The 25074-nt window shown below is 41.5% G+C and overlaps 2 protein-coding genes across 5 annotated transcripts; one reads left to right on the forward strand and one right to left on the reverse strand.

Moving 5' to 3' along the window:
* Window positions 1-10423: 10423 nt before the first annotated feature.
* On the forward strand, window positions 10424-16248 carry LOC115111019 (glutathione hydrolase 1 proenzyme-like). Its single transcript, XM_029636906.2, has 12 exons — window positions 10424-10608; window positions 10754-10884; window positions 10971-11060; window positions 11417-11609; window positions 11970-12130; window positions 12266-12415; window positions 13491-13627; window positions 13786-13973; window positions 14191-14318; window positions 14468-14580; window positions 14713-14826; window positions 14939-16248. The coding sequence occupies exons 1-12, from the start codon at window positions 10436-10438 to the stop codon at window positions 15083-15085; spliced, it is 1725 nt and encodes a 574-aa protein (XP_029492766.2). The 5' UTR covers window positions 10424-10435; the 3' UTR covers window positions 15086-16248.
* A 2639-nt stretch (window positions 16249-18887) lies between these two features.
* LOC115111190 (anaphase-promoting complex subunit 5-like) lies at window positions 18888-24524 on the reverse strand. Of its 4 annotated transcripts, none has more exons than XM_065011522.1 (8): window positions 23591-24524; window positions 22831-23356; window positions 21727-21913; window positions 21319-21393; window positions 20178-20285; window positions 19862-20018; window positions 19518-19670; window positions 18888-19297 (listed from the first exon to the last, which is right to left on the reverse strand). In XM_065011522.1, the coding sequence occupies exons 7-8, from the start codon at window positions 19600-19602 to the stop codon at window positions 19092-19094; spliced, it is 291 nt and encodes a 96-aa protein (XP_064867594.1). In that variant the 5' UTR covers window positions 19603-19670; window positions 19862-20018; window positions 20178-20285; window positions 21319-21393; window positions 21727-21913; window positions 22831-23356; window positions 23591-24524; the 3' UTR covers window positions 18888-19091. The 4 variants fall into 4 exon arrangements, 2 of the variants coding, with proteins under 2 accessions (XP_064867594.1, XP_064867595.1); XM_065011523.1 differs by having other exon boundaries at window positions 19853-20018; XR_010461487.1 differs by lacking the exon at window positions 18888-19297 and having other exon boundaries at window positions 19522-19670; window positions 23591-23927; window positions 24275-24524.
* Window positions 24525-25074: the final 550 nt, after the last annotated feature.

The following is a 25074-nucleotide window of genomic DNA, read 5'->3' on the forward strand; positions in this document are numbered from 1 at the left end:
AAATGTTTACATCTGCAGGGCAGCAGAGTACACAGCATTTATTATTGCACACCTATTGTAAATGTGTCTATAACTTTACAAAATTAATTTACTGTGACACTGAACTGTATTTCTATACAACCTTTTACAGCAATCACATGGATGGTAGTTTGCGTTGGCTATTTTAGCATGTAAATCTTGGTTGGACAAACAAACAAAAATTGTGGGATGTATGCCAGCAAAGCCACTACACAACACAACACTAAACAATGCATTCATTGAACTATAACGGTCAAAACGGTGCCCACAAACTGTTAGGGCCTACACAAAGCTGTCCCAACAGTAGAGTCCCAACACCTTACCACTGCTATGCCTGGCTTTCAGCAGAGCCTTGTCTGTCAGCGAAACAGTTCATTCAGCCTCATTTACTGCTTTAAAAAAACATAGCTGATATGGCTGACTTGCTTAAACAAATGTGGTTTCTACTGAAAATTGAGATACACATTATGGAGTAAGGGGACAACAAGCAGATAAGAGGCAATCCATAATTTTGATTTAGACGTTATTGAGCGAGCTAGGACGGACTTGGTCAATATAAATATTTGTTCAGCACTTGTGATATGTAGAGTGACAAAATTCAGAAGATGGTCCGTTCTTACATTATTCTCCCTGTACACCAAGTCAGAACTGTAGGATAAATACAGGGGGCATATAAGCAGACAATGAAAGCTCTTACAATATTTTATGATTACATTTCTCTAAAACAGGCTATAGGCTACATGTCCACCACCAAGTCAGAACAGTAGGCTAAGTTATGAGGGGGAAAGGGACCAAATTATTAGGGTGAGGCACATGGCCTACTAACAACTTACTACACAGCATACACTTAGTGTTACTTTCTTAGCTACAGTATACATATCTCCCTGGTATGTTGCATCATTTATGCAGCAGCATACAATACAATGCACTTTTGGACTCACCTTGTTGTGTTGTGTTCACTTAAACAGGAATTTGCGTGGCGGTTCTTCTTGTAGGCAAATTATGTAATAAAACTTTGTCATCGAAGTTTGACATTCTCTGGATTTATAGTGCTTTCAAGACAACTGGGAACTGGAAAAAAACACGCTGAATAATGATCTTCAGGTCGTAGCTCTAGAAAGAGGTCAGAGTTCCCGACTTGGAATTCCAAGTTGGATGACCGTTCAAAACATGTTTTCCCAGTCGGAGCTCGGTTTTTTTCAGAGTTCCCAGTTGTCTTGAACTCACTGAAGTCTAAGATTTCCCAGTTCCGAATTTCCAGTTGTTTTGAACGCGGCAAAAGTCATGCTGGATTGACAGCATGGCCAATGTAGTCAACCTTTTCTGGATCATGGTGTTGCATGTGAATGTTTATCCTTTTAAGCTTAGAAAAGAGACCCTTCAACCCAGACTTGGACCACACACCCTCTCTACTGAATAGCAGGCTAGTGATTGCTTTGCAACGCTTGCAGATAGCCACTGATTCTTTCCAAACCACTCATTGTTGAATTTGTGATTTCCAACTTGTTGTGTAATGTTTATGTCCAATGGCCAATGAGCACTGATATGTTTTATCTATAATTTCTCTTCATATGACAAGGATTGAAAATGATTTGCCAGTAGATTGTTGACTTGATTCAGGATGATGATTGTTTGTATGTATGATGTTGACGTAATCAGTCTAATCAAAGCTACAGTATATCATTTTATCTGTGGCCAATGACCTTGAGCCTCCTTGGATGGGCACGTCTAATGTAACTCTATGTGAGCACCCAAGCAGTTTTGAATATTCAAGCTCTCTCCGGAGATCGTGTAGTGACATAGAGTCCCCATGAGTAACAGAACACTGAGCCAATCATTGGGCACCTAGAGTACATTACTGACCCTTACGCTCCGTGTTTTCAACTGGCTGCCCCACCACCACAGAAAGCACTGAGCTAGGCTGAAACACCTGCATTTTAGAGCTGCCTTACACAAGAAAACAAAAAGGAGACCATATTTGTATGCGGTTTTATTAACTCAATGTTGTTGTGTTTTTTTTTACATGGTTTGCAAACTGATATGTGATGTATTCATGCAAAAATGGCATGCAAAACAGGTGGGGCTCAAGACAGGTGGGGCTCTGCCCTGAATGACGGGTCACCACCGCTGAGCTCATAGAGCTCTGTCTTACTATCCAGGTCTGTGCCCAAACAATTTGAGCTTCTACTTTAAAAAGTCCACCTTTCCAGAAACAAGTCTCACTGTTGCCGCTTGCTATAGACCACCCTCTGCCCCCAGCTGTGCCCTGGACACCATATGTGAATTGATTGCCCCCCATCTATCTTCAGAGCTTGTGCTGCTAGGTGACCTAAACTGGGACATGCTTAACATCCCGGCCATCCTGCAATCTAAGCTTGATGCCCTCAATCTCACACAAATTATCAATTAACCTACCAGGTACATCCTCAAATCTGTAAACACGGGCACCCTCATAGATATCATCCTGACCAACTTGCCCTCCGAATACACCTCTGCTGTTTTCAACCAAGATCTCAGCGATCACTGCCTCATTGCCTGCATCCGTAATGGGTGCAAGCATATCCAGATAGCTGATGTTCTGAAAGAGCTGCAAAATCTGGACCCCTACAAATCAGCCGGGCCAGACAATCTGGACCCTCTCTTTCTAAAATGATCTGCCGAAATTGTTGCAACCCCTATTACCAGCCTGTTCAACCTCTCTTTCGTATCTTCTGAGATTCCCAAAGATTGGAAAGCTGCCGCGATCATCCCCCACTTCAAAGGGGGAGACGCTCTAGACTCAAACTGCTACAGACCTATATCTATCCTACCCTGCCTTTCTAAGGCCTTCGAAAGCCAAGTTAACAAACAGATTACTGACCATTTCGAATACCACCGTTTCTGATTTATTTTATTTCACCTTTATTTATCCAGGAAGGCTAGTTGAGAACAAGTTCTCATTTACAACTGCGACCTGGCCAAGATAAAGCAAAGCAGTGCGACACAAACAACAACACAAAGTTACACATGGAATAAACAAGCATACAGTCAATAACACAATAGAAAAAAAGAAAGTCTATATACAGTGTGTGCAAATAACGTGAAGAGCTAGGCAATAAATAGGCCATAGTAGCGAGGTAATTACAATTTAGCAGATTAACACCGTACCTTCTCCGCTGTGCATTCTGGTTTCAGAGCTGGTCATGGGTACACCTCAGCCACGCTCAAGGTCCTAAACGATATCATAACCACCATCAATAAGAGACATTACTGTGCAGCCGTATTCATCAACCTGGCCAAGGCTTTTGACTCTGTCAATCACCACATTCTTATCAGCAGACTAAACAGCCTTGGTTTCTCTAATGGCTGCCTCGCCTGGTTCACCAACTACTTTTCTGAAATATAGTTCAGTGTGTCAAATCGGAGGGCCTGTTGTCTGGACCTCTGGCAGTCTCTATGGTGGTGCCACAGTGTTCAATTCTCAGGCCGACTATCTTCTCTGTATATATCAATGATGTCACTCTCGCTGCTGGTGATTCTCTGATCCCCCTCTACGCAGACGACACCATTCTGTATACTTCTGGCCCTTCTTTGGAAACGGTGCTAACAAACCTCCAAACGAGCTTCAATGCCATACAACTCTCCTTCCGTGGCCTCCAACCGCTCTTAAATGCAAGTAAAACTAAATGCATGCTCTTCAACCGATCGCTGCCTGCACCTGCCTGCCCGTCCAGCATCACTACTCTGGACGGTTCTGACTTAGAATATGTGGACAACTACAAATACCTAGGTGTCTGGTTAGACTGTAAACTCTCCTTCCAGACTCACATTAAGCATCTCCAATCCAAAATTAAATCTAGAATCGGCTTCCTATTTCGCAACAAAGCCTCCTTTACTCATGCTGCCAAACATACCCTCGTAAAACTGACCATCCTACCGATGCTCGACTTCGGCGATGTCATTTACAAATAGCCTCCAACACTCTACTCAACAAAGTGGATGCAGTCTATCACAGTGCCATCCGTTTTGTCACCAAAGCCCCATATACTACCCACCATTGCGACCTGTACGCTCTCGTTGGCTGGTCCTCGCTTCATACTCGTCGCCAAACCCACTGGCTCCAGGTCATATACAAGTCTTTGCTAGGTAAAGCCCCGCCTTATGTCAGCTCACTGGTCACCATAGCAGCATACGCTCCAGAAGCACGCGCTCTCACTAGTCACTCCCAAAGCCAATTCCTTCCAGTTCTCTGCTGCCAATGACTGGAGCGAACTGCAAAAATCACTGAAGATGGAGACTCATATCTCCCTCACTAGCTTTAAGCACCAGCTGTCAGAGCAGCTTACAGATCAATACACCTGCACCAGCTCACAGATCACTGCACGCCCATCTGTAAATAGCCCATCCAACTACCTCATCCCCATACTGTATATATATTTTTATCTTGCTCCTTTGCACCCCAGTATCTCTACTTGTACATTCATCTTCTGCACATCAATCACTCCAGTGTTTAATTGGTATATTGTAATTACTTGCCACCATGGCCTATTTATTGCCTTACCTCCCTTATCTTACCTCATTTGCACACACTGTATATATACTTTTTCTACTGTATTATTGACTGTATGTTTGTTTAATCCATGTGTAACTCTGTGTTGTTGTATGTGTCGAACTGCTTTGCTTTATTCTTGGAGAGGTCGCAGTTCTAAATGAAAACTTGTTCTCAAATAGCCTACCTGGTGAAATAAAGGTGAAATAAAAAAAAATGAAATAGAAACGGAATCAATATGCTGTGCATTAAATACGCCTAGGTTCTTGAAACGGGTCTTCTTTTGAGCGCACTATGAAAGTAAGTTTATCAACCATAATCTGTGTGATTTATGCTATCAAATTGTTTGATATTGAGATTAATTTTTAGGAATTGGAATTGTGTCAAGTGTTATGACATGGTTGGCAATGATGAAATAAGGTGCAATTCATTGTTTAATGGGCCACTGTGTGATTAAATTCTAATCATTGTGGACTCCTTCAGAAATTCTATTATACATTCAATAAATTATTAAAAGTACCTTTACACATTTAAAATTCAATGTGAAAAATATTTTTGTCTCAAAAACCTATTTGTTAACTGCTTGTTAAATCATTATCTGGGGTTTAACCCTCTGTTCTGTCTAGTATAGGATGGCTACACCCATTCCCAGCAAGTCCTATGCAACTACCTTTTATGTCATCCTCCAGTGTTTGTCTGGACAAGTATGGTATGTCTGGCCAAATCAACATTATTGAACACTGAACATGTCATTTGATTGAGGCAATGTGCTGTTGCTGTGTGCCAAATCTGGTTCTTGCAATTTAATGTGGTTATAAAAATGATTACACATGCTGATTATGTTGATTACCGGTCAATTACCGTGAACAGAAGATGTGGTTGAGGTCGAAAGTAAGTAGATAATCATATTCTTTGGAGTTTTTTTTGATAAATCAGTTGTGCTGCTGGACACAGGACTAAATGTTGCTGAGTAAATAACTTGTTGATGTGTCTTTTTGTCTCTTCTGAACCCTGTATATAGACTCATTATTGTTATTTTATTGTTACTTTATTTTTTACTTTAGTTTATTTAGTAAATATTTTCTTAACTCTTATTTCAATTAAAACTGCAATGTTGGTTAAGGGCTTGTAAGTAAGCATTTCTCAGTAAGGTCTACAACTGTTGTATTCGGCCCATGTGACAAATATAATTAGATTCGATTTTTCTTAACACACTTAAACCTGTGCGCCTGGCAGCTTACTACCATTCCCCGATCAAAGGCACCTAATAAATCTTTTGTCTTGCCCATTCACCCTCGGACTGGTACACATACACAATCCATGTCTCAATTGTCTCAAAGCTTAAAAATCCTTCTTTATCCTGTCTCCTCCCCTTCATCCACACTGATTGAAGTGGATTTAACAAGTGACATCAATAAGGGATAATAGCTTTCATCTGGATTCACCTGGTCAGTCTGTCATGGAAAGACCAGGTGTTCCTAATGTTTTGTACACTCGGTAAATCTAAGTTGTTTTATAATGGTTGACTTTAATGGAGCTTGTCAAATAAAAATCACCTCTTCAGTACCAAAAAACAGTGAGTGACGCACTAGACTCAAGGGACAGCCTCTGAAATCCACACGAAAGGTAGGATGAAGCCTACTCTTGTTCAACAGTTTATATTTGACTCAAATATATGTGATAAAAAATAGACAGCGTGCTCCATGGGGGACCTCTGCATTGGGATGACAGTGATGAGATTAGACACAATAGCTGGGGTGCTCTACGGGTTCCTTTGACAGTGGTTCATCAGGCAGACACACCAGTAGGACTGACTGCATTCTGGAATAGCTACTGAGGTTGAATTTAGAGGTGGTGGTGGTGTGGGGGTGTTGAGATACTTCTTTCACTTCTGCTGCCAGTTTATATCTCTGTGCTTTGTGACTACTCAGGCATCTCAATGGCACTAAGGACACAGGCAGAATAATCAAAACAGACCACATCACAAGCTGGCTGCTACTGTGGATACTTCTGTTACCCCTTGGTGCAACTGTACTTTTGACAGGCCTGTGAGGTGCATGACAGAATATGTCTAAACAGACAGAAGGATCATACAGAAAAATGTGCATTAGGAGAAGTGTAACTCTTCAATGGCTGTGTGAGGTGGAACTGGAACTGGAACATGCTGCCATGGAAATACTGGGACATTTTCAGGTTCCAGGAATTATGTACAGATTCTCGCAACATGGTGCCGTGCATTATGCCTGCCCATATCATAACCCCACCCCCAGTGAAGAGGCGCCTCTGGGATGCTGGCCTTCTAGGCAGAGTTGCAAAGAAAAAGCCTTATCTCAGACTGGCCAATAAAAAGAAAAGATTAAGATGGGCAAAAGAACACAGACACCTAACAGAGGAACTCTGCCTAGAAGGCCAGCATCCCAGAGGCGCCTCTTCACTGTTGACGTTGAGACTGGTGTTTTGCGGGTACTATTTAATGAAGCTGCCAGTTGAGGACTTGTGAGGAATCTGTTTCTCAAACTAGACCCTCTAATGTACTTCTCCTCTTGCTCAGTTGTGCACTGGGGCCTCCCACTCCTCTTTCTATTCTGGTTAGGGCCAGTTTGTGCTTTTCTGTGAAGGGAGTAGTACACAGCTTTGTATGAGATCTTCAGTTTCTTTGCAATTTCTCGCATGGAATAGCCTTCATTTCTCAGAACAAGAATAGACTGATGAGATTCAGAAGAAAGTTCTTTGTTTCTGGTCATTTTGATCCATACTCGACCCACAAATGCTGATGCTCCAGATACTCAACTAGTCTAATGAAGGCCAGTTTTATTGCTTCTTTAATCAGAAAAAAACGTTTTCAGCTCTGCTAACATAATTGAAAAAGGGTTTTCTAATGATCAATTAGCCTTTTAAAATGATAAACTTGGATTAGCTAACACAACTTGCCATTGGAACACAGGAGTGATGGTTGCTAATAATGGGCCTCTGTAGGCCTATGTAGATACTACATAAAAAATCTGCCGTTTCCAGCTACAATAGTAATTTACAACAGTAACAATGTCTACACTGTATTTCTGATCAATTTGATGTTATTTTAATGGACAAAAAAATATATTTTCTTTCAAAAACAAGGACATTTTAAATTGACCCCAAACCTCTGAACGGTAGTGTACATCTATATACAGTGGGGAGAACAAGTATTTGATACACTGCCGATTTTGCAGGTTTTCCTACTTACAAAGCATGTAGAGGTCTGTAGAGGTCGGTCAATCACCCTCAGTCTGGGGCTCCATGCAAGATCTCACCTCGTGGGGCATCAATGATCATGAGGAAGGTGAGGGACCAGCCCAGAACTACACGGCAGGACCTGTTCAATGACCTGAAGAGAGCTGCGACCACAGTCTCAAAGAAAACCATTAGTAACACACTACGCCGTCATGGATTAAAATCCTGCAGGGCATGCAAGGTCCCCTACTCAAGTCAGCTTATGTCCAGGCCCATCTGAAGTTTGCCAATGACCATCTGGATGATTCAGAGGAGGAATGGGAGAAGGTCATGTGGTTTGATGAGACAAAAATAGAGCTTTTTGGTCTAAACTCCACTCGCCGTGTTTGGAGGAAGAAGAAGAATGAGTACAACCCCAAGAACACCATCCCAACTGTGAAGCATGGAGGTGGAAACATCATTCTTTGGGGATGCTTTTCTGCAAAGGGGACAGGACGACTGCACCATATTGAGGGGAGGATGGATGGGGCCATGTATCGCGAGATCTTGGCCAACAACCTCCTTCCCTCAGTAAGAGCATTGAAGATGGGTCGTGACTGGGTCTTCCAGCATGACAACGACCCGAAACACACAGCCAGGGCAACTAAGGAGTGGTTCCGCAAGAAGCATCTCAAGGTCCTGGAGTGGCCTAGCCAGTCTCCAGACCTAAACCCAATAGAAAATCTTTGGAGGGAGCTGAAAGTCCGTATTGCCCAGCGACAGCCCCAAAACCTGAAGGATCTGGAGAAGGTCTGTATGGAGGATTGGGCCAAAATCCCTGCTGCAGTGTGTTTAAACCCGGTCAAGAACTACAGGAAACGTATGATCTCTGTAATTGCAAACAAAGGTTTCTGTACCAAATACTAAGTTCTGCTTTTCTGATGTATCAAATACTTATGTCATGCAATAAAATGCAAAATAATTACTTAAAAATCACAATGTGATTTTTGTGGATTTTTGTTTTAGATTCCGTCTCTCACAGTTGAAGTGTACCTAAGATAAAAATTACAGACCTCTACATGTGTTGTAAGTAGGAAACACTGCCGATTTAGCAGGTTATCAAATACTTGTTCTCCCCACTGTATATATGTGGCATAGGGTGGTCTAGCGGTCTAGGCCGCTGCCTCCGGTGCATACAAAGACTTAATTGTTTTTATATACACAGTGCCCGTCATACGTTTTGACACACCTACTCATGTGAAGAGATCAAAACTATGAAAAAACACAAATGGACTCATGCAGTAACCAAAAAAACTGTTAAACAAATCAAAATATATTTTGTATTTGAGATTCTTCAAAGTAGCCAACCTTTGTCTTGATGACATCTTTGCAAACTATTGGCATTCTCTCAACCAGCTTCACCTGGAATGCTTTTCCAACAGTCTTGAAGGAGATCCCACATATGTTGAGCACTTGTTGGCTGCTTATCCTTCACTCTGCAGTCCAACTCATCCCAAACCATCTCAATTGGGTTGAGGTCGTGTGATTGTGGAGGCCAGGTAATCTGATGTAGCACCATCACTCTCCTTCTTGGTCAAATAGCCCTTACACAGCCTGGAGGTGTGTTGTGGGTCATTGTCCTGTTGAAAAACAAATGATACTCCAACTAAGCACAAACCAGATGGAATGGCGTATTGCTGCAGAAAGCTGTGGTAGCCATGCTGGTAAGTGTTCCTTGATTTCTAAATAAATCACTGACAGTGTTACCAGCAAAGCACCCCCACACCATCACACCTCCTCCTCCGTGCTTCACCATGGGAACCACACATGTGGAGAACATCCGTTCACCTACTCTGTGTCTCACAAAGACACACCGGTTGGAACCCAAAATCTCAAATTTGCACTCATCAGACCAAAGGACAGATTTCCATTGGTCTACTGTCTATTGCTCATGTTTCTTGGCCCAAGCAAGTCTCTTCTTCTTATTGGTGTCCTTTAGTGGTTTCTTTGCAGAAATTCGACCATGATGGCCTGAATCACATAGTCTCCTTATACCTTGTCACAACACAACTAATTAGCTGAAACACAAGAAGAAGGAAAGAAATTCCACAAATTAACTTTTAGGCACACCTGTTAATTGTAATGCATTCTAGGTGACTTCCTCATGAAGCTGGTTGAGAGAATGCCAAGAGTGTGCAAAGCTGTCATCAAGGTAAAGGGTGGCTACTTTGAAAAATCTATTTATATTTTGATTTGTTTAACACTTTTTTGGTTACTACATGATTCCATATGTGTTATTTCATAGTTTTGATGTCTTCACTATTCTTCTACAATGTAGAAAATAGTAAAAAATAAAGAAAAACCCTTGAATGAGTAGGTGTGTTCAAACTTTTGAATGGTACTGTATATATATTGTTTTGTATCTATTTTTCTTTTTAAGTCTTTGTTTGTTTATTTGATAGAGAGATTATGGTGAAATATAGAGTGCTGAAATAGCAGTTAGCTGGATTGGAACCCATGCTGCAGCAGTACATGTGCACCGGAGACATGTGCATCTAGCGGCTAAACTGCTAGATCACCCACCCGCAGCTTACTACTTTTAATGATCTAATAAATTCAATCAATCAAGAATAAATATACCTGTAAGGTTCCCGTCTAACTGTAAGATGTGTTGGTGTGTTGGTTCCCCTGGGCAGGAAAATGGTCAGAAAATCCCTGGTGGCTGGGCTGGTAGTTTTGCTGGTGGCTGCAGTGGGAGTGTTCGTGGGGGTGTTCATGGGGATGGGAAACAAGAGCCCCATCTCCCCCTCAGACCATTTCTACTCCAAAGCTGCCGTGGCTGCAGATGCTGGAACGTGCTCTGAGGTGGGAAGGTAAGTAACGTTACACTAGACAACTAATTCCCTTTGATACAATGATTCATGGAGGCAATCAAATGACAGGACATGATTAAGCTCTACAAGGAGAATTACGTGTGTGTGTGTGTGTGTGTGTGTGTGTGTGTGTGTGTGTACCTAGGGACATTCTAAAGAGGAATGGCTCAGCGGTGGATGCATCTATCGCCGCCCTTCTGTGTGTTGGCCTCCTGAACGCTCACAGCATGGGCATTGGAGGGGGGCTCTTCTTCACGATCTATAACGCTTCCACAGGTGAGTCAGTGTGTCCTCAAGCCTCCACAAATGACAAAATGCTAATAAACACATCCATGTCTGCATTTTCTGTCACTGCTCGACAGGGAAGGTTGAAACCATTGACGCGAGGGAGACAGCACCCATGAACGCGACAGAAGACATGTTTGGCAATAACACCCAGCTTTCTCGGAAAGGTACCAGTTCTACTGTTCTGGAATGTACGTCAGGTACAGGATAGGTTAGGCAGGTTCTGTGGTTCAAGATAACAGCTGAACAGTTATACGGTAGCTGGAGTGTATCACAGTGAGATGGGGATAGAGAGAAGATGACACTGCGAGAATAGTATGAACCTTCTGGTATCCTCTTCCCTGGTTTTCCATCATTCTAAGGAACATTGGGTCTAACTGTCTGCATCATATGCATGGGTACAACAAGGGGGCAACTGGTTCACCTGTCAAAATGAGGAAATATACTGATATGTATTTCAAATCCTTTGTGAGCAGGGTTTCAACTTTGTGCAAATGGTGATAAAGTCGTCTCTGCATAACAGGTGGATTGTCTATTGCCATTCCTGGGGAGATCCGTGGTTACGAAATGGCACACAGGAGACATGGCAGGCTGCCATGGAAGGATCTGTTTGAGCCAAGCATTGCTTTGGCACGCATCGGTTTCCCTATAGGCAAAGCCCTGGCCAAAGCAATCTCCAAGAACAAGGACGCTATTCAAGGAGATGCCAATATGTGGTGAGGACAGGACAAACACTGAAATGTTGTTGATTTTATCTGTAAATTCTATATTACTACTACAACCACTTCTACAAATGTACCTTTTTATATCAGCGGGAATGTAATGCTCTATGAAGTGCTGTAATAGGATTAGTTGATTTTATCACAGAGTACCCCATATTTCAACCAATAAAATGTGATTATTTTGATGTCATTCATGGCTTCCTCTGTGATTTATTATGACCACTGATGATTTATTTGATTGGCCACTGTAAAACCTATGATGACAAAGCCATGGGAATTCTGGTCCTTCTTTTCTATGGGTTTGCTTGAATAACTCCTGCTAATAAGTTCTCTGTTCTTGATTTTGTACTCCAGTGAAGTGTTCTGTGACTCCCAGAAAAACATCCTGAAGGAAAATGACATCGTTAAATTTCCCAAATTAGCAGACACCTATGAGAGGATAGCAGAGGAGGGACCGAATGTTTTTTACAATGGGACAATGGCGCAGACAATTGTGGATGACATCCAGGCAGCAGGTCTTTACATTTGTGCATTATAAAATCCTATTACATCTCATCATTCTTGTTGTACACTATGAGGATGATCAAGCGAGACAGATCTTATGGGCAGTGTGTCGATGTGCTTCTTCAGCAGTTATTTCCTCTTCTCAGGAGGGATTATAACCCTGGAGGACCTGCTGGAGTACCGGCCTGTGTTGAATGAGAACCCACTGAAGCTGACCGTGGGAGAGTACACCATGCACGTCCCAGACGCCCCCTCCAGCGGCCCAGTCCTGGCGCTCATACTCAACATAGTGGACGGTGAGCAGCAGCCTAGCTAACTCTGAGTCTGAACTCAGCCATGCAGACCAGAGGATTTCAAGTTTCCTTCCCCTGTACTCCTCTTGGACACTGTTTCCGCCCCCTCCGTAACCACCACCAACCCTCTACACTAATTCAGCCACAGTTAATTCACCAGGGGCCTCATTTATAAACGTTGCATATGCACAAAATATGTCCCAAAACATGCGTGCGCCAGCTTTCACTCAAAAGTGGATGTTATGAAAAACTGAAATTGACTGAGAATGTGCTTATCCTCCCGCAAACTTTAGACCATACGAAGGCACAGTTTGCAGTGGTTGAAGTATTGCATTGCAAGAAGGCAACAGTAGCCTTGTAGACTTGTCCAAATGGGGAATAAATTATGACTTATTCATGACAAAAAAAACAGGTAGCTAAATATAATAAAAAGATGCAATAATTTGCTGTTAGTGAGAAGAGCAAAAACTAAGTTCTTGACATTTTCCGGATTGACTGACCTTCATGTCTTAAAGTAATGATGGACTATCATTTCCCTTTGCTTATTTGAGCTGTTCTTGACATAAAATGGACTTGGTCTTTTACCAAATACAGCTATCTTCTGTATACCAACACTACCTTGTCACAACACTCACTCACAACTGTTGGTTCAAATGCGTTAAGAAGGATGAAATTCCACAAATGAACTTTTAACAAGGCACACCTGTTAATTGAAATGCATTCCAGGTGACTACCTCGTGAAGCTGGTTGAGAGAATGCCAAGAGTGTGCAAAGCTGTCATCAAGGCAAAGGGTGGCTACTTTGAAGGATTTCAAATATAAAATATACTTTGATTTGCTTAACACTTTTTTGGCTACTACATTATGCCATATGAATGATTTCATAGTTTTGATGTCTTCACTATTATTCTACAATGTAGAAAATAGTAAAAATAAAGAAAAACCTTGGAATGAGTAGGTGTGTCCAAACTTTTGGCTGGTACTGTACATTAAATCTACTGTATCTCTGATAAATGAACAACTAGTTATTCTTTAGGCCGAAATATTACATCAATATTTTTTGTGTTTTTTTTCTTCAGGGTATAATTTTACTGGCACGAGTGTCTCTACGGCCGAGAAAAAGACTTTGACATATCACCGCATCGTGGAAGCATTCCGATTTGCTTATGCCAAGAGGAGCAGACTAGGGGACCCACGCTATCTCAATATCACTGATGTGAGAACCCTGATTCCCATTTTTCAAGTACACAGTTTCACTCACAAATATATATTTGACTTTGAAATAAAGATGGTTTGTAGTTGTTTAAAGAATAGGCTGTTCACCAACGGAATTCCTTTTTTTTTTTTTTACTGATGATTTAATATTCTCTCCAGCTCATCCACAACATGACCTCAGACTACTTTGCTGATGGGATCAGGAGTAAGATCACAGATGACACCACTCATCCCGACAGCTACTATGAGCCAGATTATTTTGTCCCTGACAATCACGGAACAGCGCACCTGTCCGTCATAGCAGAGGACGGAAGTGCTGTGGCTGCCACCAGCACAATCAATCTATAGTAAGAGTCCTACAAGGCAAGACCTCCTGAGACAATAGGACTAATGAATACATAATGCTACAGGGTAGATTATAGATATCCAGAGACAGATCATTAATATAGCATACACTCTAAACACCCTTTGCTTGCCGATGGTCTTACTGAGGATTCTCTGTTTTCATTTAACCGTTAAATAACATTCATAGGATATGTAACTCCTATCATTTCCCATCTTCAGTTTTGGCTCCAAAGTCATGTCCCGATCAACTGGCATCATTTTCAATGATGAGATGGATGACTTCAGCTCTCCACACATCACCAATGGCTTTGGAATCCCTCCATCTCCTAACAACTTCATCCAGCCTGGTGAGATACTATAGGAACTAAAATCTATATCCTTATTGCCGGTAAGCTACATTAAGTTCTCAATTTACACATGGCCCCAATTTGAGCCTTGGCTGGTTTGTTTTCTGAGAATAACTTTGTCTGAATATTTAGCTGTCTCTCTGTTTTAGGTAAAAGGCCTCTATCTTCTATGTGCCCAACTGTTATCTTGGACAAAGACAATAGAGTTAAAATGGTGGTGGGAGCGTCTGGTGGAACAAAGATCACCACAGCGACTGCCCTAGTAAGTCTTGAGCCATACAAATAAATTGATAATCTAAAACAGATAAAGCCTACACATGACAGCCATCTATCCTTACATTGTGATATTGTGATGAATCAGAGTATAAGTAGCTTCCTTTTCTCATTTACATAGGTGATTCTGAATTCCTTGTTCTTTGACTACGACCTCAAAAAAGCTGTGACACAACCTCGAATTCACAATCAACTTAACCCAAATATGACAGTAGTGGAGCATGGCTTTGAAAAGGTGGGTAATTTTGAACAATATTGCATAGAATACTGTTTGATGAAAAAATACAAATTCATTTGAAAAAGCTTTTGGGTAACTGAAATGTAATCTGTGCGTGTGTGTGTAATAGAGCGTATTAGATGGTCTGGTACAGAAGAACCATGTAACAGAGCTGCTGATGACTCCTGGATCAGTAGTTCAGGCGGTGGTGCGACAGGGGGAGCGGCTCTGTGCTGAGTCCGACCCCAGAAAAGGGGGTTATCCAGCGGGCTACTGAGTCTCCATAAAGAAACAGGGCCATTAAGAGACAGGGCCATAGAGAGGCCATGTATCTGCAATGAAACAATGGCTCCTCAAGGAGGCACAGACACTTTTTCTTCAGCCTAAATTCCTTTCAAGACATGGAAAATGACTTTACTCCACATCAATACCTCCTCTCTTCACACCAAATAATCGGCAACTTTTATTTGCTTTTATTTCAGCATTATTTATTTTTGTGTTTTGAAAAAGAAGTGCGATTGCAACTCTGAGAGTGGCATTTTTAAAATCCTTGCTGTATCAAGAGATCATTGTCAATTATCCTAAAGAAAGAAGTTTATTTATGCAATGCAGTGGGGTAGCAGAACGCTGGACTGTAACTGTGGTTTCCTGCTGGTTGTAAATACCAATAGGCCAGAACTGAAATGGACACCATGGATCACCTGATGTACATTCTGAAATAGTTTGCTTATGAAATATTAGCCAACATATTAGTCAATTTACTCTGTGATGATGAGCAATCATTCTGTTTGACAGAAAAATAGCCATTTATCTGAGATTTAAGAAAGGTCATGTTTTAGGGGATAATGTGAACACCAATATGAAAGGTTGTCAAAGTAGTTTGTCTCTGTCCATTGAACAAATCAAATATAGAGAAATTACTGTTTTGTCTCTCCATCAAGGAAAAATGGTCTGTATGTTTTAACCATGTAAAATACCACAGTTGGTCACTGAAAACTCCTCGACTTCCACCTCAGGTCTTAACAGGTCAGGTTGTCAGATCTGTTGGTGCTTTATGGGTTGGCTAAAGCACAAACAGATCTGTCAACCAGGCTACAGGTCTACCATCTGCCTTATGAAGATGTTGGTCACAGGTAGCTACATTTTTATTTTCATGAGAATTCTGATCTGTAACTCTAAAACAGTGATTTCTGTTTTACTGATTTCATCTCAACTCTGCCCATTGCCCATGGGGGCCTGCTGTTAATAAGGGCTCAAATATGGCTGCCATTGACCTATTCAAATGGTATTTTTATATTTTTTTGTGATGAGGATTGTTAAGAAAGACACATTTTTAATGTTTAATATCGAGTAAGTGAATTTAGTGTATTTAAAAAAAGACATGTGCAGATATATTTTTTTAAACTTGCATTGTTCTCATACCATGCTTGTTGCCATGCTTGTTATTAAACATTTTAAACAAATACATATTTCACATTACTCTGCCTGTTCCCCATATTCTGAGGGACATCCTTCTCTGCTTTGATAACTGTAACCTAACTGCTGAACGAATGTTACTGTAGTATGAAATCAAATTATTGAAGCAAGGTTGTAGCAGAATGTTTTACAGTACACAATATGTTAACAACAGCTACATTATGTCTAACCAACTGACTGAAGTACCATTTCATACAAAAACATTTGGCTCAACTTCCTTTAACAGTTTGAAGAACAAAATACCCAGCAGTTTCCTTCTGACAAATCTTGGCAAGATGTGGCATTTGGCACCAGCTGTGGCTTTTACAAAAACCTCCAATTGGATTAATCACTGAAGCCATTGAACTGCCTGTGCTTCCATAGACCAGTGAAGTATAAGAAGCTAAATAGACAATAAATCACACATAGGATTCACCCTAAATACTTCCTCTCTATCAAACCGCTCTTCTCTTTTATGAGGTTCTCAATGACTGAAAAGACAAGCATGCTAATAGACCTCACCAGTAGGACTATAGGTGGCAGAGTTGGTGACTTGGCAGTTGAATAAAGAGTCAAACATTTAACAACATAGATGTGAAAATCTCCATGAGAATGATATACACTAAATTTACAAAACATTAGGAACACCTGCTCTTTCCACGACATAGACTGACCAGGTGAATCCAAGTGAAAGCTATGATCCTTTATTGATGTCACTTGTTAAATTCACTTCAAAATCATTGTAGATGAAGGGGAGGAGACAGGTTAAAGGAATGTGGCCTGAGACACTGTGTACTCTACTCTCTTCTTCCTTGTGAGAGTGAAATGATTCATATTCATTCAGACAGCATTCAGCCTGTGGGCAGATGGGGAAGGATGGCTAATGAAGCTGTACATTATATACATAAATAGTAAAGCAAGTGTTTTTCAATCCTTTGACACAGCTCATCTTAACTGTGCTAATGGAACATATCCCATGCCCCGACTACTGTGATCCTTATGACAGCACAGGCCTGAACAGAGTCTAGTGTCAACGTTGAGGCTCAGTGCTCACATACAGGGGAGGCCACTGGTGCAGAGAACATCTAGCGTCAATGATCACATAGCCCATCTAGAGTTGTCTGATGAAAAGACCAGCCATCCCACGGCTGCAGCTCCCTCCATCTCCAGAGATATAAACACGCACACACACAAGAGCAGAGTGAATTATGCAGCGTGTGTATATTTACTGTGTGTATTTACACAGGCTCTGTCCCGTTTCTGTTCCACGAGGCCCACCATCTGTGTGTTTATAGAGTGAGGCAGCTAAACACGCCTGGGGCCTTACAGTGCTTCTTGTGCAAACATTCAGAAACACACAACTTAAATTGTCGAACTTTCAACACCTGGACTAAACCTGCATGTTAATGGTAAGAGTGATTGTGCAATTGAACAGAAAAACATTCTTCCTGTATAATGTAAACTGTTGAAATCAACCAAAAAAGTTCAAGTAATGATGACAATGCATTTTTCCTTGCGAGAGGGACATGAGGAATTTCTCAAAAACGAACCCACTCAAACGTTAGTCAATTGTCTTTTACCTAAGTTGGTTCTAGTTTGTACCTCTGAAATGATTAAAGAGCCAGAATGAAATATTTGAAGGCTCAGGGCTGTTTCAGCATGTCACTGCTTCCTTTCAGTAATAAGACTTCTGTGTTTGCAAACCAACGTTAGGTAATGTTTTAAATGCTATTAGACTAAGCTTCTTCTGTATACAAACCAAAGGGCAATTAAGGATATTCAAAAGATCCAAATTGTTTCACAAGACCTTTTCTTAGATCAGTGTCATTATGAAGAGATAATGTGAACGTAGTGGCGCTCATGACTGGCACATTAAAAAATGACCACTCTTAGAGGTTGCATAAATCTACACCAGACTAACCAAAACAATATGCAGTGTCATTGCTTAGCTCAGTTTCCCACAGAATGTGTTACGTTATGGCACACACACGGAGATCTAATTTCAGTTCATCTCAGAACTATCCCATTAAAATGAGGGAATATTTTCACTTCATTTAAATAGTTTAAATGACATTGTTCATTGGCATGCTCCAACTGAAGAAAAATCACCTTGCTCTCTAAAACGTATTCATCTTCTGCCCGGCTCTGATATTACAGTCATTCATCATATCGTGGTGGGTAAAACTGGCTCTCCCTGACAGCTCGGTTAAGCCTTCCTCATTCTCTAAGCATAGATGATTAGATGCTCTATGCTAGACATCTCTGTCTTGACCTCTGATGAGATCCCACCACTGAGACTTTTAAAAATATGTTGATGATATCTATTCTATTGACATCCTTCAGAGGCAATGACAACCTCAAAAGGATTCTTTCCTGAATAAGGTAAAACTCATGGTTGACTACTGGTATGTACCCTATGCTGAAATTCAAATATTATGTGGGTGTTATGTATGCAAATTAAAATACAAAGGTTGTGGGGAGGCCCAGCCAGGCTGCACTTTTTCTCCAATAGCTGTGATCGCCATCTAGTGGTAGTGTAGTCAGAAACATTTTCAGGTGGAACAAATTATAGTGATTTTCAGGTTCGCAGTTTCACAAGAAAAAAGGACAACAAACTTGGGAGATAAGATTATAGAGACTTGAAGTTTGATCTTTATATTGTATAAAAATGATACACGTTTGCAATGTAAAATTGGGAGTGCCTAAACCAGTTGTTTCTCTACTAATGCAGCAATTTGAAACAAAAGATAGCATGAAATGTGAAGTTCATGACAAAGACAGAGTACACCAGTATATGTACCGGTCTGTGTTAGGGTGGTGATGACTGTTCAGAGTCGCATGGCGACGGCTGCCCCCGGCGCCTGCAGCTCCAGCAGGTGGAACAGCTTGTCACATTTGTTGCATTGGGGGGTTTGGCCCAGGGTGTGGTGCAGTCGGGCCTGCAGGTAGTGGATGTCCCACAGACGCCCCTTACAGTCCAGCATGGAGAAGTAGGCTACAGCCTCAACCAGAGTCTGCATAGCCAGGCCCAGACCTGGAGGGAGACAACAGTGAATCAGACGTTTGGGTTGTGTAAATATCCAAAATTGTAGTGTAATTCTCATTGCTGATACTGCTTATGTGACTCAAAAGAAAATACAATGCGGAAAGACTCCTATGTGTACTCAAATGATAAAGTCCTCCTAACCACCAACAAACATGTACAATTCTTTGAGAAAGTGATATGAAGCTTTGCTGTTGGGGATGTGTGGTACCTGCATGCCTCTGACCACTGGGCTGGGACCCAGCAGTGGCCACCTGACAGCGGGCTGGCAGCAGCAGAGCTCTGCCCTTATCCATGACTGCTCATGGGCCAGGATGGGATAATAAAGGACACACAGAGTCTGTTCCAGCACTCCCAGTATCAACTGGACAGGGAGACAGAAAACAACACAAACTATTGATGGAGTTTTTAAATATAACCCAGTATGAATTTTCTTGTTTTGCCTACATGTGGGAGTGTGCTTTGCATACAGTATACAGTTCCGTCTAAGGTCAAGAGATTAAAGATTTGTATAGCTGAGAATATGTGTGTATACACCAAGCATACCAGGCTTACATAACGCGTGTGTTGACCTGAGTGAAGGCCAGGTGCAGGATAGTCAGAGACCAGGGCATGTAGATGGTGTTGTCTGGCCAGGGCCTGCAGCAAGAGAGCAAGGGCTGTGGCAACACCTGACGACTCTCAATGCAACTCTGCAATGGCCAGCATCACCCTGCACAAGGCACACACACAAATATAAAAACACAGCCACACAACCCTTAGCCAAACAAATACTGTAGCTTTGACAAATTGATAAACACATATTCAAACAACATTCTAGGACTCCATCGACAGATGAGGTCTGGTGTTTTTATTTAGTGTCCTGGCCCACCTGATACTCATCTCTGAGTACTTGGTCTTCTCACAGTACAGCTGCAGCCTCTGCAGGATACTGTACGCTTTAGTGGTCCGGTTCAGCGCCTTCGGCACTTGAGCTTTCCTGTTAACACAACACATACACAGGTAAACTGCCAAAATAAAGGAAACACCAACATAAAGTGTCTTAACAGGGTGTTGGGCCACCACGACAAGCCAGCAGCTTCAATGCACCTTGGCATAGATTCTACAAGAGTCTGGAACTCTATTGAAGGATGTGACACCATTCTTTGACAAGAAATTCCATCATTTGGTGTTTGTTGATGGTCGTGGAGAACTCGGGTGCCGCTCCAGAATCTCCTATAAGTGTTCAATTAGGTTGTGATGACAGACAGCCATGCATATGGTTTACATAGTTTTCATGCTCATCAAACCATTCATTGACCACTCGTGCCCTGTGGATGGGGGCATTGTCATCCTGGAAGAGACCACTCCAATCAGTATAGAAATGATTCACCATAGGTTAAAAGGTGATCACTCAGAATGGCTGTGAGTAACATAATAGAGCCGCCAGAACCCTAATTTACTCAAGTGTTTCCCTTATTTTGGCAGTACCTGTACATACAGTTAACTAGAACAGTGGTTCCCAAACTGTGGGACCGGGGGGGGGGACTCAGCATGGTTTTAAACTTACTCTTGAAAGTTGTAATAGTAGAATGTACAAGGTGCAATTTCGAAATTGGGTAGTGTTTTCCGCTTGTCATGTCAGTCATTCTATACCTTAAAGAGCTATTTATAACTTGTTGATCTGGACATTTCTGACTAGCCCATGTCAGCTAATGTTATTCTTTTTCTTTTTTAAATTTTTACCCCATAGATATTGCTGTAATTTGTTTGTGACTCAAATATCACATGAATACACAGTAGACATGGCAAAATGCATAGAATTGCAAGAAAATGTGCACAATTTTCTTTACACCCCATGACAGAATTTCAGGAAATAAGCTTTAAACCGGCAAACTTCTCTTCATCAACAAGAGGGGTGCGAACAGTTTGTCTCGTGAACAGTGCGTATGGAAATAGACGAGGTGCATGCTCGGGGGGGATCAAGTCTAAAGTTGATGGATAGAGATGAGTAGGAGTTCAGATTGCCTCACCTTGGCATGTTGGGTGTGAGGGGGAAACTGCTCCTTCAGATGCTTCAGGACCTCAGACACAGCCCCATACAGGCCCTGGAGGGAGAGAGGAACAGGAGCTAAAACAAGTTTCACTCACAGTCAGTACCAGTGCACATCTCCTGGATCACATTAATGCTTGTGAAACATCCCTGAGGGAGATGGGACAGAAGACAAATAAGAGGTGGGAAGAGGTGTACTAACTACAGTATCTGTTCAGCATGCAGCTCAGCCAGGTGGCAGAGGGAATTGTGGTTCACATTGCTGCCAAATATGTGAGTGACAACCAGGTTTTGTTATTTTATATTAAATTCATTGCAGTTTGAATCTTTTATTTTTAGTGTGGACTCTTTATGTCAGGGAATGTCAGAATGAGTGAAGGAGACCCACCTCTTGCCATACATCATCCATATGGATGAAGTCTGAGCCAGGCTGATGTCTATGAGCTCTGACAGGCTGTGCTTCCAGCACTTTGCAGGATGTCTGTGTCCTTCAGAGCATTAATGAGCTCATGGGCTGTCTTGCCCTGGATCGCCCCCTGCTGGACCAGAGAATGAATGCCCAGATATGCCAAATACTGAGGAGAGAAAATCAAATGAAAGGAAAGCCCCTCTGAAAACTATTTTATTTGTCACATGCTTCATAAACAACAGGTGTAGACTTAACAGTGAAATACTTATTTACGGGTCCTTTTCCAACAATACAGAGTTTAAAAAATATATATTTATATATTTACAGAAAAATAGTGTTAAGAGGAATTATTACACAGTGAACAACAAATAACAATGAGTAAAAATAACATGGCAGGGGTACAAAATAATTGCGGTAGCTATGTAGAAATAGGTAGGGATAAAATGACTAGGCTAGGATAGACAATAGGAAGTAGTAGCAGCGTATGTGGTGAGTGTGAAAGTGTGTGTGAGTTTAAAAAACAATAATAATTGTAACTTTATTTAACTAGGCACGTCAGTTAAGAACAAATTCTTATTTTCAATGACGGCCTAGGAACAGTGGGTTAACTGCCTGTTCAGGGGCAGAACGACAGATTTGTACCTTATCAGCTCGGGATTTGAACTTGCAACCTTTCGGCTGCTAACCACTAGGCTACCCTGCCGCCCCAGGTATCAGTATGCATGTTGGCGTATGTAGCGTGTGTGTGTGTATTTGTGTGTTGGGATGTCAGTATAAGCATGTGTGAGTAGAGTCCAGTGTGTGTGGGTGCAGAGTCAGTGCAAAAAAGGGTCAATGCCGGTAATCCGGGTAGACATTTTATTAGCTATTTAGCAGTCTTATGGCATGGGGGTAGAAGCTGTTCAGGGTCTTGTTGGTTCCAGATTTGGTGCACTGGTAAGGAGGTTGGTGGTAATGTGAGGGTTAGTAATCACCTGGATCTACTGAACCGCCATAGAGTCAGGAAACTGAGAGGCTATTGCATAAAACGGTAAGTAAACCTGGAGTGCTCCAGTCTCATCTGCAGGCATATGAAATTCTTACCAGTAGACAGAAGTGGACGTCCATTTTCACAGATTCTTCAGTTAGCGCAGAGCTGTCAGGTCCTTTCATCTGTTACAGCATACATAAATTGCAACTGATATTGATACAGACTTTCCATATCTATGCCCATCACTACTCACTAGTGACCAAAGTGACAGTGCAGTGGTGCCAGGTTGAGGGCAGCGTAGGGGAGACTTCAAGGTCTCAAATAGGGTAAATGAGAAATATGCAAACTGCAAAGGATAAGCTGATGACACAGTACTCCCCTTTACTACCACCTCTACTTTTAATAACTCATGCAGTGGTGCTGTGTCCAGCTCCTCCTCCATCCTCTCCCCTACAGTATCCTCTGTGCTGGTGAGGGCCATGTCAGAGTCATCTGCAGTCAGGGCAGGCAGCCCCACCTGGTCATCACCAGGCTGGGCGTAATGACTGTGGTAGTAGTGCTGCAGGGTGTTGTACAGTTTGTACACCTGTTTGAAGGGCAGCTTGATGTAGGCCAGGAGCATGTGTCTCATGAACAGACCTAAAAACATAGAGGACACAGTCATGATGAGAGACAAGCATTCAGCGAGCAATCCTACAATCTGTCCCATAAATTCAAATGAAATTCATATAGCAGTGCTCTCTAACTAGACACAGTGTTCGTTTGATCTGACCTTTGGATCAAATGATGTGTACTTGCCAACAACACTGGTCTTACAACGCCTCAGAATCAATAGCACTGAAAGGAGTGGAGAGGGTGACATGCAGCACTGACCTCTTACATTACAGGCCTAGGTAACTGCAGTTGAATCGAGGACTCATCCATACTGGAGTTTCACAGCATATTCTGTTTGAGGACAAAATTCTTCCAGTATTCAGGAATTGGCCATGAGTCAAGTCTCGACCCTAATACATAGACTAAACCTTTGATAAAGAAAAGCAAGCAATTTACAGTGGAAAGTAGAAGCTGTAAAGGTGAAATATAAGATATTACAACCTGATGTAGAGGCAGGATGAGTTTGTTCAAGCGCCTTCTTTCCTGAAGAGCAATTGTTTTTGACGTGGTCATCTCGTACAGTAGGCCAGAACGGAGATGTACGGAGTCACCCCATCTTTGATGCCAAACACATTAGCATGGACCACCCCATTGGTCATCATTGGGTTGAAATACAAACTTTCATGTACGCTTGACATTGTTTAAATTGAAAAGGTAACTAGCTAAGTTGGCTTCTAAATATTATAAAGTTACTTTTCAACAACGTTGTATGAAGCCAAATAATCAAGAAAAACATGCAACAGTTCGCAAACCATGTTAACAAGCTACTGTAGCTAGTTAACGTTAGCTAGCTAGACTGATTTCCTTGCTTGTTAGTTAACTACTTGATAGACTGGCTAACTATCTTATACTGTAGTGAGCAATTTTAAAGTCTGCAACATATGGCATTATTGACAGTAGTACTTGTATGAATTTGAACAACATCTAGATGTTAACTTCTTCGATGAGTTTGAACGGCGGTTGGCATCCAATAAATGTTCCATTGCTGCCACCTACTATATTGGACTATAACTCCCTTATATTATGCTTAATTGATTTTTTTTCCAACAACAACTAAAAAGTAATAAACAAAAAAATAACCATACTGATCTATCTAACGCAACAAACACCCTGCCCTTTTTCTGTCCCTACCTAGTGACGTGCAATATGGCCACGCCCCTAAATGTCAGTACATACTGTAGAGTCGATTACAGATTATTCAAATGATATTGTATTAGTCACATGCTTCGTAAACAACAAGTGTCAAATAATAGTGAAATGCTTACTTACGGGTCCTTCCCAACAATGCAGAGAGAGAGAAAATAGAGACATAATAGAAAATAAATAAGTATTTTAAGTATTTCTCTGGTAGTGGTAGAAGTTTATTTTCAAGCAGTTAAATATAGTCAAAGTTACATTTAGTAAAATAATTGGTCTGATTCGTTTGATAGACTACACTCAACTGTATTACTTTGGATTGTGGGGCACTTAGATCACATCACAAATAACTACACGCAGACTAGCCTACCACACTTTTATAAACGATCCTACTAGAATACCACAGTATATGAACCTGTAATAATAGAGTACAGAAGATAAGTAGGCATTGTTGAAGTTTAAAATAAATTCAAAAACGTTAGAAGGTTCGCAGGTTCAGCTACGGCTGAAGAATTGGAACATTTACTGTACCTGGATCAAAAATCTAATAATATGCTTAGTAGAAA

The sequence above is a fragment of the Oncorhynchus nerka genome, linkage group LG27, assembly GCF_034236695.1.
Source record: "Oncorhynchus nerka isolate Pitt River linkage group LG27, Oner_Uvic_2.0, whole genome shotgun sequence".
NCBI lineage: Eukaryota > Metazoa > Chordata > Actinopteri > Salmoniformes > Salmonidae > Oncorhynchus > Oncorhynchus nerka.